This window comes from Pararge aegeria, chromosome 6, assembly GCF_905163445.1.
Source record: "Pararge aegeria chromosome 6, ilParAegt1.1, whole genome shotgun sequence".
Taxonomy (NCBI): domain Eukaryota; kingdom Metazoa; phylum Arthropoda; class Insecta; order Lepidoptera; family Nymphalidae; genus Pararge; species Pararge aegeria.
Genome location: NC_053185.1, coordinates 15,692,672 through 15,705,817, shown reverse-complemented (window position 1 = coordinate 15,705,817; position 13,146 = coordinate 15,692,672). Strand labels below are relative to the sequence as shown.

Genomic DNA, 13,146 nt, shown 5'->3' with positions numbered 1-13,146 from the left:
TAACTTCATGCTACTGCTTATAAATTATAAGCTCAAAACACAGCACTCACCGCTGCGCCGGGGACATTGTTGCCTAAATCAAAGTGAAAGTCAAAGTCAAAGTCAAAGTCAAAAATATCTTTATTCAAGTAGATCCATATGTGGCTCTTTTAATGCGTACATAACATGAGTATTACACGTTAGTGAGATGATGGCGATAACCATATTCGTAAACTTAAAACTAAAGCTACGAGGGTTCCAAATGCGTCCTGCTCTAAGAAGGAGCCCACAACAAACTCAGCCGTGTGTTTTTTTTTGTCATCACCATCTCATATTGTCATTTAAACTTGTTAGAAGAGCAACCTGGTTAGAGCAATCATTGACACCCAAGCTTTTTTATCAATTACGTAGTCCTCTATACTATAATAGGACTTTTCTAGAAACCTATCATTATCTATGTCAAGTTTTTATAGTAACATATTAATTATTATAATATATTAATAATTATATCATATTATAATATATTATTAATTAATCAATGTATTTCCATATTAATAGTTGGCATCCAGATTACGGACATAGGACATGTTTAGTCGGCAAAACTCATGGTACGGGGTTCCCGCTGTAACCGAAACATGTTGACGCAGTGGGCAGCGACCCTGCTTTCTGAGTCCAAGGCCGTTGCTTCGATTCCCACAACTGTAAAATGTTTGTGTGATGAACATGATTAATATATTATGAGCAGTATTATCCAGGGTAAGATCTAATTTTTTAAACCCATGTAGATAACTGTCTATACCTTAAAGCTGCGGAGCTACATCTTCACAAATGATAAATACACCTTATGCCCCATCGATATGCGGAATTTTCTTATCAAAATATTCAATAACGTGCAATCTAGGACTTCGTTATCCGTTACTTAACATGCTAACCAAAAGACCAACGACGCAATTTCTAGACGGTAAAACTTAAATTTAAAATACACGGTAGGAGTTATAAAAACTCACATTTACTTTCAGGTTGCATAGTGTATGAAAGATTGCTATAAAATTTTTATAAATTCAAAATGCATATAAAAATGTTCGGAACCGACAGGATTTGAACCTGCGTCTCTCCTATAAAAAATCCAAATCAATCAACTAAGGACCTCTCTGATTTTAAGTAGGAGGTCCCGGTTCGATTCTCGACAGGGGCAGTTTTGGGAGTTTATAATTTTTGAATTTTCTCTGGTCTGGTCTGGTGGGAGGCTTTGGCCTTGGCTAGTTACCACCCTACCGACAAAGATGTGCCGCTAAGCGATTAAGTGTCCCGGTGCGATGTCGCGTAGAAACCGATTAGGGTATGACTACCATACTCCCTAACATGTTAGCCTACTTCCATCTTAGACTGCATCATCACTTCCCACCAGGTGAGATAGCAGTCAAGGGGTAACTTGAGGTGAAATTAAAAAAAAAAAAAAACTTAGTTTTTTTAATTTTTCGAACATTAACGGAAGCTGAATCCTTTCTAAAATTATAAAGGACGGAGAGTAACATAGGCTACTTTTTATCTCAGAAAACGGTTCCCAAGGGATTTGTAAAAAATCGTAATAAACGCGGACGGAAGACGCGGGAAACAGCTAGTTTAATATAAAGAGTTGGGGTGAAGTAAAATCTATAATATGTCTAGGAAATACAAACGTTAGTTGGTATTAGGCAATAAAAGTGTTTACGTTCAGAAACGGTCCGGAATCAATTCCCTTTCAGCTACGAACTCACATTTCTTAGAAATTGGACTATTTCACCCGGGTCAGCGGATACAGCTTTTTATAAATGGTGGACGCGAGGTTTTAGGGTACCGTCACTCGAATTTATTGTCGAAAAAACTGTGTCTAAAAATTATAATATAAAACAACAATTTATTCAATGTAAAGTCAACATCTCCTGAAATTGCTCTGGTTTCGGAGGGAAACGTGCGTAGAGGGTACATTGCCGAAGATCTGTTTGGTGTGGAGTATAAGGATTGAATAATTATAAATTATACCATACAGATACTCCTGGTTTTCGATGACTATAGCAAATTAAGCTTAATTTTTATAATGAAGTAAAACCGATGGCTTTTGGGGCTGATGTGTTCTTGGTGTGGAGACAGCGGACCGATAGGTGTGTGTGAGACCACATCCATCCCGTTGGACGGATGACCTTAAAAAGGTAGCTGGAAGTAGCTCGATAAGATATGCAGGAAAGCGTGTGTGGTGGCGTGCTCTCGGAAAGGCATTTATCCAACTGTGGACGATTGCAGTCCGATTATGATGATACCTATTTATGTCTATTATTTCATACAATAATTATTCAAGCAGAAACAGATTGCTTGTCATTAGGCGATGCGTTTACATTAGCAGCAACAGATTGCATCCAACATTTGCATATCGCTTATCTGGTTGTAAACTATGCTTAAGTCATGCGGACTGGTTTGCGTGGAACAAAGGCTTATCAAATTAATACACTTGAGTTAATTTTTATTAAAAACAATGTATCCTACATACATTGTTTTTAATATTAATGATAAATTTATATTAGAGGATTTTTCCTTAAGTACGGAAAATAAGATCAAGTTATTCAATACGATCAAGGTATCCTATTTGTTTTCTTTTTAGTTTTCCTAATCCTAAGGTTGCCTGGCAGAGATCGCTACTTAGCGATAAGCCCGCCTTTTGTATCCTGCTTCATTCTTCATGTGTTTGTTCTTTTTTTGTCTCGTTTTTCGGAGTGGGGTACAAATAAAGAGTATAAATAAATAAATAAATAAATAAAGGTACCTACTTAGTTTTGAAGTAAAAACTCCTTAAGGAACGTTAAACACTTTTTGGGTGAACAAAAATCACAGAACTCGGGTCATCGTCACCGAACACTTTCCATTAGCTATATGTATACTGTGTATGTGTGCACGTATGTAGTTTAATGTTTAAATGCCTAAAGACTGTCCGGCATTCTTTTTAAAGAATGTTGATTGCATATTCATAGGTTAATAACCAAAAATTGTACACGAAAGTTCTACTTTACACGTCTTACACCGTGTTGTACCAAGCTGGCCCAGTGCGGATTGGCGGATATATTATAATTCTAGTAATTTTAACTCTGAACGTAAAAGTTCACGTCAAAAACAATGGAATTCTCTGAGCACGAGTCCACGTTCAATAGTTAAAAGTCGGAACTACATTGAGCTGTGGAGTGCTCCAAATTCGCTCAGCGTCTTGGCCTAAATATTTTCTGCTAACCCTAGTTTAGAACTTATCGAGATTGGAGCTTATTACAGTACCCTTAGCACAAGATTTGCTCCCTCGCAATCGCGGAGTAGTTTTCGCATATCAAACTATGTATCGTCAAAGTAAAATGAACCTAATCTCACTCATATTAGAGTCTCATAACCTGTATTTCAGATTTTTGTTTAAGGAACGTTCTGTCTAAAACCACAGCTTGTTTGTGTGATGAACATGAATGTTTTTTAGTCTCGGTGTTTATATGTATATTATTTATAAAAATATTCATCTGTTATCTATATATTACCCACAACACAAGCTACGCTTACTTTGGGGCTAGATGGTGATGTATGTATTGTCGTAGTATATTTTTATTTTAAATTTGAAGTCTTCTTCCAGAACAAATAAAACTAAATTATAACGCTAGTGAATAGACGAAGTATCTCCGTTTAAAAATTTAATTGTTACCTTTTTACTCTAGCAGTAAACTATGCCAGACAAAAGAAATAGTATTTTTTTAATTTAAAAACTCTCGTCACTTTTCTCACCTTTTGCGAAATGAAAAGTTTGCGAAGATTTTTTTTTTTATTAACTATAGATCAGCGCTTGACGACAATCATGTCCGTTAAAAAGCAATGATGAGGTCTAGGTTGGAGCACGCTTGCCTAGAAAAAGTTCACTCTAGCCTTGAAGGTACTCAAATTACACGTGGCAGGAAATACAGTTGCCGGGGGAAGATATTTTTAAGTTCTTACAAAAGAGATCGTATTGTTTTCGTAACATTTTATAAGATATGTCTTCATCAACAGCTCATAACAGCCCACTGCTGGACTAAAGGCCTCCCCCAACAGAAGGGTTTTGCCCATTATCTCCAAGCTGAGACGGAGACAGAGCACAGAAGATACTGCTGCCCGTTCTTCGTACGCCGTACTGCCGTCACCACACGACACATAACATGTTATGTTATGTTATGTGTATTCTAATAATATTTTCAATATGCTGCTTACATATTGTAGCACATAAAACAGATGATGAATCGTAAAAAACAATGCCTCATTCCCGTTATACTCAGGCTTTCACAACTTTGTCGCGGTGATTGATGAGTTCTCAGATACGGGGCGTCGACGGAAATTAGGGCGAGCTTTACAATAAGCGACCTTGGACAACTTTATCGATTTAAGAGGAACTTTTCAGCGACCGCTCCAGCGGGAGCCCAAAGGAAGTCAAGATTAAAAGCAATGACGGGCTTTTTCTATCTGCGTTATGAATTTAATACATTACACCCGCATAAAGCGGATTATGCAAAAAAATAGCTGCGTGGGGAGTTGAAGCTCTTAATCCCTCTCTCCTTTGATCTCTCAAAGGACAGATGGATTATGAGTTCATCTCTATGCCCCATAAGTAGTTTGACGAGCAATGTGTTGTGTGTACCTATTCAGTAGTTTAACTAAGAACAATTATTATAAGCTTTTTATAAATTGAGATAATTCCACAGATTTCTCAAGGTTTGATTGTACCTACTAATTTAATAATAAATTGTGAAACGAGACGGATATCAGAGAATGGGGTGTATTATTGAGTTGAAAATGTAGTATGTTCAAATCGGGAATCGCCTTATTTTCATATCGATGAAAAAACAATTTTAAAAAAATCTGAAAAATATGTTCCTTTTTTTCATCGCACCTCTTCATATACCTACTTTTTGACTTGTGCCCTTCAGGTTACAGAACAGACAAAAATCTTCATCAATAATAGAACTAGAAAACATAAAATAATAGTTAAGTATTACTTAACAGATTTAAATTTCTCTTTTTAAATAACTTTACCACCCGCGATAAAGTAATCAGGTGTTTTCCACCCGCAGTTTAAATAAAGAACGCCAATTTTCCGAACATGAGATATGCAAGTAGTTTTAACATTCCATAACATAAACTATATACTTAGAGGCATCTATTTGTACCCTATCATTTGGCCAGATATCACATGGGCATTTATGGCACTCATTATCTAATGAATATTTTTTTTCTGTGTTGTACCCACATAAGAAGTGAAACTTCTTTATATGCCATAAAGAAGTTTAACTTTTTACTTAAGATTTTTTAAATTTTATTTTTACAATTAATTGATTACTATTACTACTAGATTAATTAATAATTGCTAGTTTATTTATATTAACTGATATTTACAATCAATAATCCGCCATAATCACACCAACGTGTTGAATGTATAAGAAATAAATATGGTTCTTAAAGGAAAAATGTGACTTAGAAATGAAGATGGCGCGTATAAGAAAAATGTTATAAGATGGCGCGTAACAGAAAAACGTTACACTGCTATAAAATTTCTCAAGTACGTTGATGAAGAAAGTTTACTGCAAAAAAAGCGTATTAATGTATTCATTTATCGTTTTAAACACCACACAATTTTCTATTTCGTCCCTGCAGCACCAACTGTTATTTCCGTTTTCATTTAATTTAGAAACAAAAGTGTACAGCTATTCTTGAAATGACATTTGAAAAATCCAGCGCCAACTGTGCCTCCGAGCCGTAAATATTCGGCCAAAACCAACAAAGCTCAACTGACGGACCTTTCAGTTCCAATTTAAATTGTAATAAGTTTTGTCGCTCGTAGGAATTAACTAGAGTAATTTTGAAGCTCAAAACTTCGCAAGTTACACTTATTTCGTAGTTAAATAAAGATAAAAGCTTCTTTGGTGGCAATGGTTCCACGGTTACCGCATTTACTTAATTTGAACTAAAGGAAACGTCTGAAATGAGATACCTCTAGCAGGGATGTATCAAAAACGGAAACCATTAAAATATCTCTTACATGTTTGCGTACCTTCTCGGTTAACTATTTGCGTCTATCTCACTCAGCGTCACATCACTCATTTAAAAATCGTCATGCTAGCTTTTTAAGGCAGTTTCACTTGCGTTAACTAAAGTTCGTAACGTTATTTATATTTCTTGCGTTTTATACCCCAATTTCGGAGCTGAGCCAACCAAGTTATATGTAGAGCAGGCGAGCGACACGACGCGGCGTGACAGGTGTAGAATAACAATAAAAATTTGTACGGGGCACTTGCATCAGAAGTTTTAAGGGTATGAAGTCAGAAGTTGTGAGTACCTACGTAGTGTGATAAAAAAATTGTAAAATCCCGCCCAACCGCATTTTAGCATCGTGGTGGATTTACGCTCTTGTCCCATCTCTTTTATGACAGACAAAGCAGTTGCAATAGACGTAATATTGAATATAATACTACGAGTATACCTACTACCACAATACACACATTGCCATCTAGCCCCAAAGTAAGCGTGGCTTGTGTTATGGGTACTAAGATGATTGATGAATATTTTTTATGAATATAATACACAAAAATAGTTATAATATACCAATAAACACCCAGACATTGTAAACATTCATCACACAAACATTTTCCAGTTGAGGGAAACGAACCCACGGCCTTGGACTCTGAAAGTAGGGTCGCTGCCCACTGCACCACCGGTGTCAAATTATTAATGACTTAAGATTTTTTGTATGATATTTGAGTTTGTAAGTAAAATGATGAAGCCTTACAAAAAAAAGATAATGATATATAAGCTGTACGTTATCCTGCTAACCTTTACTTAAAATATTACGCAAAACTTTACATTCACCTCATTTTAACGTAGAAAAGCCTTTATACGCGAAGACAATGGGACAAGTCAACAATTTTTGTACCATTGTTTTCAGTTGCTCACTTTGGAATTTTCTATTTAAATTCCTCATATCACTGACTCTTTCTGAACATGCGCTACTTTTAATATAGTCCCTGACACCTCTTATTTTTTTTAGGTAGAAAATAGATGTGAAAATTTCGTATTCTGGCGGTGACTTGGGAAAATATACGTACATTTGTAAGCTAATGAAAAACTCTTCTGGAGGACATTTTCTCCTTTTTTATTTTTTTTGTCTGCTATAGACTTACTTACACTTGAATGGACTTTGTCAGCCTCTATAGCGCAGTGGTGAACACTGTGGTCGCAGGGGTAATTTAGGAAGAAAATATAATTTCTGAAATTGCTTGTCTGGTCTGATGGGAGCCATCGGCCATTGCAAGTTGCCTTCTTACTGACATAGACTTGTCGCCAAGCGATTTAAAGTTCCGGTACGACGTCGCGTAGAAGCCGCATTGTGGTATGGATATTAATATTACTACCATGTCCTTACAGGTTAGCTAGCTACCATCTTAGCTGCTTCACTTAAGGCTGACCGTTGCCAATGCCAAAAATAGATTTTTTCTTTATATTACGATGAAATATTTATATATGACTTTTAAAGTCCTTTTTAAGAAACCCCTCTATGCAGGGTTGAATAAAAAATGACAGAAAGCTCTCGGCGTTGTAGTTCCTATCATTAAACTAACAACTTTTGTTCTACTACTTTTTTAAATTTAGTTTTAATTTATTTCATACAATAGAAGAAAAAATCAAATTATTACTGTAAAGTGACATAACACTGAAAAATTGGTTGCCTGTAAAGTCGGTATACGGGCGAAAGTTTTACGTGACAACGACTTTGAGTGGTAAAATAATTTTAATGTGAATATTCATTCGTATAGTAGGAAGAAGGATGAAATAATAGTAACAATTTAAAACATTTATTTATACAAAGAATTATATTTAAAACATTAATTTATACAAAGAATCTCGCACTGAATTTCATATTAACAAAATTTTATTTTTACCTTTACACATACATACGTATTTATATACAAATATACATACAATAACTTGCAATACATTTGCGTACAATGAAACAGCGTTTACTACAAAGGGACGCGTGCCTTTCACTTTTTATGTCTGTCTCTCTCGCTCTTAGGCGGGCTAACCATGCCCGAGTGGAAGGGACGCGTGCCTCTCACTCGCTCTTATTGTGAGCGCATAACGTGAGCGGAGCGTAACGCAGTTTCTTGAAGTGTCACCCGGCAAACCAATTTATAAGACGTTGTCACGTCAAAACGATATTGACTTAATTTAGTACAATTTGCACCTTGTGGGTTTGCACTAATGGGCGTAGATATTTCTCATCCCGGAAAATCACCCGGACTATTCCCGCGGGATTTAAAGAAAAAATTTATTGCACGTACCGTATATGCTCACGCTGAGGAGCAAGTCAGTGTTGACGAAGTTTTACACCAACTTACTAACCAACTTTTTAGTTTGAGCAGCATAAAAAACTTAAACGAATGCCAAGGAATCTGCGGTTGCGTATAATAAACTGATAACCAGATAAGCACCCCACTGCGGCACGTACTCGTATTCGAGTAAAAATGTTCATTGCTCTTAACACACGAACCTGTAGTAAAATTACACACTGTAGTTTTTTGGAACACAAAGTAAACATACAAAATTCATTCACTCTCGGCCAGTGTAATGTTGCATAGTAATGAACAGTGTGGAATAAATTAACGCTGAACGATGCAAGCCCACACTGCAGTGTTGGTGTGTTTTAATTCTTTTGTATTTTCGAACGAATGTGAAACTAGATTGCGTTTTGAAGTGACACTTGTTTAGGCGCATTAGGGTAAAATATGAGTTTTGAGTTCTATTTAGTATACTAACTCCTGATGTGCCTTTACTCATCATCATCATTATCTTCATCGGTAACTCTAGTTCTTCTACGGATCTCCTCATTTCTGATTTGATCAAGTAGAGATACTCCTAGCATAGCTCTCTCCATCGCTCGCTGAGTGATTCTGAGCCTTCTTATGAGACACATAGTTAGTGAACATGTCTCAGTCACTGGCAACACGCAATGTTCGAAGACTTTAGCCTTCAGCCACTAAGGGATTTTAGACGAGAAGATGTCACGAAGTTTCCCCAACGCTGCCCATCCGAGTTTGGTGGATCTTTGCCTTTGCTAAAGGCTTCTAATCGAAGTCCACCACCCGCATTAGAATCGCAATTTGAGACTAGAATATACGCTTTGCTATAAAGAGGATTTTTGATGAATTCCCTGGTGAACGCTATGGTTTAATGGTGAATTTATATTTTTTGAATTTTCTGGTCTAGTGGGAAGCTTTGCCTGTGGATAGTTACCGAAAGGGACTGAGCGTCCCGATACTATATCGCGTAGAAACCGATAAGGTTATGGGTATAATATAACTGCCATACTTCCGAACTGGTTAGCCCATTACGCATCATAGCTTATAATACTTATTTTGCCATAACTATTTTCCTAAGAGTTGCTGTTGAAAGCATTGCACGCATGAGATAAAAAGTTATTTGTCGACCTTGTCTTCAATCTTGCCCACGAGGTTTGCGTTTAGCATTTAATTTACGACATGCAAAATCAATATTACTCAGAAGAAGTGGGGAGTCAACTAAATTATGTATTATTTTATATAACAACATAATATAATAATAATAATAATATTATAATCTCTTAAATTACGTCTTTTTTCTTAAGTAATTTCAGTAATATGTATTGCAACTAATTTTGTACATATGAAACGGAAGTTAAACTATGTGTATGCGTACTGGTTTATGTGCCTATTTGGAAATAGGCATACTGTCACAAAGTTGTTATTCATGTTACTTTGCTTTACTTCTGATCCCTTCCTCAGGAAACCTACCTGTACATGGGCCTACTTCGAAACTGTTCCGAGTGACCCAGTTTGCATATCTGCTTTAGAAAAGTGGCAAGCTTTTTGTAGTAGTTTATTGGAACACATATTTTAATTTGTAGCAATCAGTTTCGTACGATTTTTCATACAATGCTGTTTCATCCCCAAATTTATTAAAAAAACATAATATCACCAACATAATAAGAAACAAATGTAAAACTAAACGTATGGGCGAGAAAAACACATATATATTTTTCGCTGTTAAGTGTAAATCTAATAAAGTAATAAGTAAATAAATCTAGTAAGTAAATAATAATGTAGTTACAGTATTATTAATAGATTTAGTTCCTATAACCTCATTTTTAGCATGACATAAAAAATGGAGAATCACTCGGTTTTTAAAACCTTGTTATATATTATATTATAAGTAATTTTATTGTTATATATTATACTAGCTGTTGCCCGCGACTTCGTCTGCGTTTGATTTTGTTTTTAAAGTATTCAGTATCGCTAAGCTTTAAATGAGTATAGTAGTTTTAGGAACCAGAGGTAAAATTTTAATAAAAAAAAACAAATCATGACTACACACACATATATGTTTAGTAGAAGCAAGAGTTTACACGGAACTAATAAAACAGATAACTTATTTAAAGAAATTCAATTTATAAATCTAATTTACAACAAAAACAAAATGAGCAGGTTGACTTTCCAAACGGACAGGGGTCCCCCTTAAACTAGTTGACGGTACCCGAAGATTCTCTCGAATGAAGCGCGCACCGCCTTTTATAGTCTCTAACACCACCACTACGCGTTGTCCCCCTCCACGATGACGTGTTGTGACGATTTCTCCAACACGGCCTCTCCTGACTGGAGGACGTCCTCGTGCTCCGTTGTCTCATGCTGCTGGATGCCCGCAGAGCAGTAGGGCACGGGCTCCGCAGTACGTTCACGAGGCACATTGTTGCTCCTGGCAGCTTGCTCAGGCGTGGACTCCATATTGTCATCATCGTCTGCACCTGAGAACATAAAGCATCTCTGATTGGGACCTCCGTGATTACCAAGGACACATCGACCCTTGATCGATCCATGGTTGATCACAAACAAATACCAGAGAGGAAGCACGACGTTAGCTATCTCGTATAGCAAGGAACATAGGCTCGACGTTAGCTTATTTCCTACATCAGCTCACCTACATGTCATAGGCACGACGTTAGCTTAACATGAGGCTCTCACGAATGGTAGAGGCGCGACGTTAGCATACCACTTCCGAATAAACCACATAGCATATGCACGACGTTAGCGTACTATGCGGTCTTCATCATAGTGTAACAGAGGCACGACGTTAGCTTGTACACACAAATAACACAAGCTCCCCCTCGAAGAAGGCAGCACACGTGTCAGGAGTCCATTCCCCTCGCCATGGCACCATAAATTCTGCCGTAGCCCGGGTCGCCTTTCCACACGAGCCTGCCAGCATTTGCAGCTCGACGCGACCGGAAGCGCCTTGACCACACAGTAAGTCGTATGGTATGTGCCCGCGCATGCCAGAGTCGGGCTTGCCAGTCGCTTGTGCCTGCTTGATCAAAAAAAAAACAAATGAAGGCACAAAAAGTCTTCTCCTACTGCAGTGTACTTATAACAGAGAGGGTCCCTCTTTCGAACGTAATGACTGGAGTCTAGTCTCATATCTGCTAGTTTGAAGTAATTTCTGGGACTCTTCATCAGCAGGCTGTGCTATTTGTGACCAGTTCTGTTGTTTGCGTGCTTCACATACAACAATCGGATTGCGGCTCAAATAGTCAGCATTCGACATGGAGGTGCCCTTGCGGTATTCTAAGGTGAAATTAAAATCCTGCAAATATATCCACCATCTGGCTACACGCGGCAGTAGGTCTTTCTTTCGTTGCGTGGCTTTTAGTGCATTACAGTCTGTAACGACAGTAAAGTGAACGCCAACCAGATAGTGTCGGAAAATTTGCAAGGCCTTAACGACAGCCAAGGTCTCGAGCTCATAGGAATGGTACCTTGGCTCAGCACCTTGAGTCCGTTTACTGAAGTATGTGACTCCTCGCTTATACACCTTTTTATGAACCTGAAGAAGTACTGCACCATAACCAATGAAACTAGCATCCTTATGGACTTCGCTAGGCAAAACAAGATCGTAAATGGCTAAGACAGGCTCGCTTGTTAGTTGCGAGATAATATCTTGCCGTGCTTCTTCTTATTCACTACCCCTTACGAAAGGAACGCCTTTGTTTGTAAGTCCAGTAATAGGTGCAGTCTTAGTAGCAAATTCCGCTATATATCGACTGAAGTAACTAGCTAACCCTAAATATTGGCGAACCTGCAAGATGGTCTTTGGGATGGGAGCCTAAACTAAGGCTTGGACTTTTTGTTCGCTCGGCTGCACCTGACCATGACTGATAGTCAGTCCCAAATATTCTATTTTAGTACACAAAAAAAGAGCATTTCTTTGGGTTAATAGAAAAACCAGAATCTGTCAGTGTATCAGAGTTAGTACTCATGACATCTGTATAAAATACTTGCAATACCCGGTATCCTAGGGCACAATGGTTTAAACTTTTTCTTAAAATTGCTCCAACTACGGTCATTGGTGACCCACTCATTGAGCCAAGTCCTAGCATCCCCTTTAAGACAGTTGCCGATGCGAGAAAGACACTCGTTATCGTCCCAATAGTTTGTACTCTTAGCACGTTCAACTTCCTCGCACCAGATGTCTATATCGTGGATGCTTGGATCGAAATTGGATATGTAATAAGATTGGTTGGATCTCACCGTCGTATTGATTGAACCTATCGCCTCGATGATACGATCGGTTCCGCTGGCATCGCGGTCCGTCATTGCGCTCACAGGACGCCCTGGCGAAGACGGCATAGCAGACTCTCGACCCTCCACCACAGACCTCCGTTGCTCAGCTACAGTCGCGGTCACAGGTCGCAGCCGTGGTGGCGACAGCGCAGGCAAACAGTCAGCGTTCGGTCCATGGAGTCGCGGCGGTGAGGAGCGGCGTTGCCCTTCTAATGCAATTAAACGATTTTGAAGTTGTTGCATTTGTTCGATTAACTCTTTATTAGGGGAATTATGCAGTTTTGAAGTAAGTCTAGAATGCTACCTTCGACGCCTACGGCCAGAATCATGGTGCGGTACCATGCCCGGAAAGCGAGGCGCGGTATCTAGAGAGACTTCTCCTTTCATGACCTTGATTTGACATTTTCTTTACTGTAGGTAACAGTAAATTACGAAATATAAGCAAGAACTAGGCCCAATACAAATAAACTTTTATGCGGGTAGGTAGGCTATT

At 38.0% G+C, this 13,146-nt stretch overlaps 1 protein-coding gene across 1 annotated transcript; it reads right to left on the bottom strand.

The window, feature by feature from the left end:
- Nucleotides 1-10,399: 10,399 nt before the first annotated feature.
- On the bottom strand, nucleotides 10,400-12,291 carry LOC120624227. Its single transcript, XM_039890652.1, has 2 exons — nucleotides 11,182-12,291; nucleotides 10,400-10,840 (listed from the first exon to the last, which is right to left on the bottom strand). Exons 1-2 carry the CDS (start codon nucleotides 11,365-11,367, stop codon nucleotides 10,559-10,561), a joined length of 468 nt encoding a protein of 155 aa, XP_039746586.1. The 5' UTR covers nucleotides 11,368-12,291; the 3' UTR covers nucleotides 10,400-10,558.
- Nucleotides 12,292-13,146: the final 855 nt, after the last annotated feature.